General features: G+C 62.7%; 1 protein-coding gene across 1 annotated transcript in view; it reads left to right on the top strand.

The window, feature by feature from the left end:
- LOC112616962 (pantothenate kinase 4) overlaps window positions 1-1,492 on the top strand; it is a gene marked incomplete at both ends in the record, with an annotated part of 4,237 nt that extends 2,745 nt beyond the window's left edge. Inside the window, 3 exons of the mRNA XM_025373708.1 lie at window positions 328-509; window positions 1,061-1,142; window positions 1,392-1,492. Of these exons, the coding sequence (XP_025229493.1) occupies window positions 328-509; window positions 1,061-1,142; window positions 1,392-1,492 (365 nt within the window). The remainder of the gene's footprint in view (window positions 1-327; window positions 510-1,060; window positions 1,143-1,391) is intronic.
- Between the last annotated feature and the right edge of the window lie 2,449 nt (window positions 1,493-3,941).

Below are 3,941 nucleotides of genomic sequence, written 5' to 3'. Positions count from 1 at the left end.
CTCTCCCTCCCCCCCCCCGCCCCGGCTCCGGTCCCCCCCCCCGGCCCCCCCCTCCCCTCCCCTCCCTTGCTCGGGCTCTGGTTCCCCCACTCAGCTCTCTCTCCCCTCCCCTCCCACGCATCATATGCAGCCTCCCACACTGGGGCTCCGGTTCCCCCAGTCAGCTCTCTCTCCCCCTCCCCTCCCGCTCAACTCTCTCTCCCCTCCCGCTCAGCTCTCTCCCCCATGCCCTCCCACTCAGCTCTCTCTCCCCTTCCGCTCCCGCTTGCTGTCACATCAGGCACTTGCTGTGCTTGGACGCGAGCGCATTTTCCTTCCTTTCTCCAGAGTTCTCCAAGGAAGACATGGCCAAGAGCCTGCTGCACATGATCAGCAACGACATCGGGCAGCTGGCCTGTCTCCACGCGCGGCTGCACAGCCTGGACCGCGTGTACTTTGGAGGCTTCTTCATCCGGGGCCACCCCGTGACCATGCGCACCATCACCTACAGCATCAACTTCTTCTCCAAGGTAACGGGCGCGCCGCCCTCCCCAGCCTCTGACGTGGACCCCCAGGGTCTTCAAAATCAGTCATGCTGGTCAGAGACCGCAGCAGCCCAGGGAGGTCGAGAGGCCGGGGAGCCTGGAAGGCGGGTGGCCGAGAAGCCAGCACCCCTCTCTTCTGGCTGGTTCTGGGGAGCCTACATTTTGTGGCACCGTGGCCGCCTGAGTCTGAGCAAATCACCAGTGATGAGCATTCTAGAGAGTTCTGGGGGAGTCCGCCGATCTGCGCTGGGGTCAGGGTGCCTGTGCCCCTGCAGAGGGGCGCCCACCCACGTCCCCGATGCAGAGACTTGTGGGCTAGGGACTCGCCGCATGGGAGAAGCTATCTCACCCTTAGCTTTCTTCAAACAGCAGCCCGCCCTCTGGCTCCAGGCGCGATTCCACCGGCAAGTATGCGGTGGATGCGTCTTGGAGGGTTTGGGCTGCGCAGTGCGAGGCCTACCCGTGTTGAGTTGGTTTGCGGAGGCATCGGGTGTTGTGTGGGGCCGACAGCGGCACGTGTGCTTTGGCCATGGCAGGGGGAAGTGCAAGCGCTGTTTCTGAGGCACGAAGGCTACCTGGGAGCCATCGGAGCGTTCCTGAAAGGAGCCGAGCAGGACAGTGAGTCGCGGTGCTGGTGCCCCTGAGCAGCGTTGGGCCTCAGCTGTGGTCTGGGCCTGTGCTCTGGGTCAGAGCGGCCCAGGGTGGAGGTGGGGTGGGGAGCGTGAGTCCTCAGAAAGTGACAGCAGCAGGCATGTCTGACGTTTTAACAATTTAGTTAATCGGTTTTTATACCCTTTCCTCCTCCACTCTCTTGCTTTTGAATGAAGGACAAGGTTAACACAGGTGACCTGACTCTCTGCTTTCCAGATCCCAACCAGTACAGCTGGGGAGAGAACTATGCAGGCAGCTCCGGGTTGATGAGCACATCACCAGAGCTCGGCCCAGCGCAGCGGGCACGGAGCGGCACTGTGAGTAGCGGGCTCTGGCCATCCCGGGCCCCAAGGGAGCGGCCTGTGCCGCGCTTCCTTCTCCTGTCCCTGAGAGAAGCCTCTTGTGGCTGTCCCAGCTGAAAGGCGCCTCTACCCATGGCGAATCCTTCCAAGGACCTGGGGTATAACTAGGGGCGGGAGGAGGACACTGTGGTTTGCTTTCCTCTCTCCCTCACTGGGTGCTTTCGTGTTTTGGAAACATTCAGCAGGAATTACGGAGTCTGTGTGATCCGGCCTTCTTGTTTGCAGAGAGATTACTAAAGTTCAGGGGTGACGGGGGCCTCCCCACACCAGGGGCCCCCCCACACCCAGGGGCCTCCCCCCACCAGAGGGCCCCCCACACACCAGGGGGCCTCCCCATACCAGGGGCCCCCCCCCACACCAGGGAGCCCGTCCACTTTGGAGCTGAAACCCGAAAGCTCGGGAGCCACCCAGGGCCCTGCGCTAGGACTGCGCACTCTGGCTGACGGTCTCTGTCTCTGTCGGTTAGCGTCTGCTCTCCTCGGGGTGTCCAGGCTCATTCCTCGGATCCCCAGTGGGTTTGCCCTGGCCTGAGCTGGGTGGCACTGGCGGGCTGAGAGATGCACCCCATGTCTGCCGAGTTAGAGCTGCTTTGGAAGGGTTCCCCGCCAGGACCTGTGTCAGCCACATGGAATGCCCCCAGCACAGCCCCACGTGGCAGAAACCGCCCCCGTGTCACGGGCTGTCAGGGTCCTCGACCGTGTCCCCCCGGGGGGCTCGTTCCTTCTGTAGCTGTGAACAGTTACCTGAGGTCACGTACAAAGCTAGTCGGACCCCTCAGGACAGGCCACTGGCATTGTTGGCAGGAAGTCGCTTGTCGTTTGTCGACACGGGGTCCTTACAAGTCCGTGTCAGTATTTTCAAGACCGCGCCTGGCTGAGTTCTGGCTCCTCAGGAGGGCGCCTCCCTTTTGTGTGGGTCCTGCGGTTCCCCCTGGGCCCTGCACGGATGCGCCACACTGGCTGCAGCCCTGGCCTGCCTTTCCCTCCGCCCATACTAGGCCCGGGAGTGGGGGCAAAGCCCTGGGGGCCTGGCAGAGGCCCAGCCTCTCGGCTTTTGCCCTGGTGTTGGGCAGAGGGGCTTGGTGTCTCCCAGCCTCCGTTTCTGCCACGTGTGCATAATTTGCCAAACGTCCTGTACTGTAACCTGGAGTGACTGCGCGGGCGGCCACAGCACCTCGGGGGGCCCCGTTCAGGAGACGCTTGTTACCTGTTTGGTGCCCACCAGCGGCACAGTCCTGCCAGGCAGGAGGTGCCCCACCTTACTGAGGATCAAACTGACATGCGGAGAGATGGAGTCATTTTTTCGAGTTTATATTCTCCAAAAAAGGCAAAGCAAAGATTTGAACCCGTTTGTCAGGATAGAAGGAGCCTGCGACCCGGCACGGCAGCACCGGGCGGTCCCGGCTGTGGTCCGTGGTAGTTAATGTGGGGCTCCTGCCGCCTTCTGCACTGGCTTTGGGAAGTCACTGGCTTTTTCCTTGTGGAGCTTCTGCCCGGCGTGGGCTTCCCACCCGGAAGGCATCCCCGTTGCTGTGGAGTTCCTTGCCTGGAGGTCCCTGCCCACCCGGAGGCTGCTTCTCCAGCCCTAGCAGTTGCCGGCAGGGGTGCCTTGGTGGAGAAGGGCAGAGGGCTGGCGTGTGACCTGCGGGGTAGTCACCGGAGGGTGGGAAGAGGCGGCCAGCTGCACAGTTCCCCCCACAGCCCCTCTGGTCCCAGAGCAGCAGCTGCTGCAGTTAGCGTGCAGGGAACTGAGTACTGGTGTGTGTGTTGGCTCAGCTCAGTTCAGTTCCTCCCGGAATAAGGTAGAAGGAGCCAGCAGGGCCCATGAGCGCGCCTGTGCTGGGTACAGGTGGCCCCCGGGTGCCCTGGGCGCATAGTGGCCTGGCCTTGCCATAGCCCTTCATGGAGAAAGGAAGGTGCGTGTGGGGCGTGGGGGCTGCCTGCTTGGCACGGGGTGGAACACTGCCCAGTGCTTAGTGAGGACAGCACCCCAAACCTCTGTGTGCAGACATGGCCACCTGGAGGACCAGAGGTGGGAACAGCGTGACTGCAGGGGTGACGGGGAGGAGGTGAAACTGTAGGGGTGACAGGGAGGGGTGATTGCAGGGAGGTGGTGGTGGGGAGAGGGATGGTGGGGGAGGGGTGATGGTAGGGTGACTGCAGCAGTGATTGGGGAGGGGTGGCTGCAGCGGGGAGGTGATGGGGGCAGGAGGCGTGTGGTGAGCAGACGCGACCTCAGTGTCAAACCAGGGGGTGAGTCAAGGTATCCGGCTCGGGCCGCTGGGCAGCTGAGGGGGTCCGGTGGGGATCTTCTCTGTGGCCCAGAGGCATGGCAGAAGAAGGCGTTACATCTCCTTCTCTATTAGAGTGGAAGATTCTGAGCGTGGCTTAGGTGGTTCTGAACT

This window comes from Theropithecus gelada, unplaced genomic scaffold (assembly GCF_003255815.1).
Source record: "Theropithecus gelada isolate Dixy unplaced genomic scaffold, Tgel_1.0 HiC_scaffold_1490, whole genome shotgun sequence".
In the NCBI taxonomy this organism is placed as follows: domain Eukaryota; kingdom Metazoa; phylum Chordata; class Mammalia; order Primates; family Cercopithecidae; genus Theropithecus; species Theropithecus gelada.
The sequence above is the reverse complement of the archived record's forward strand: the minus strand, read 5'-3'. Positions and strand labels throughout refer to the sequence as shown.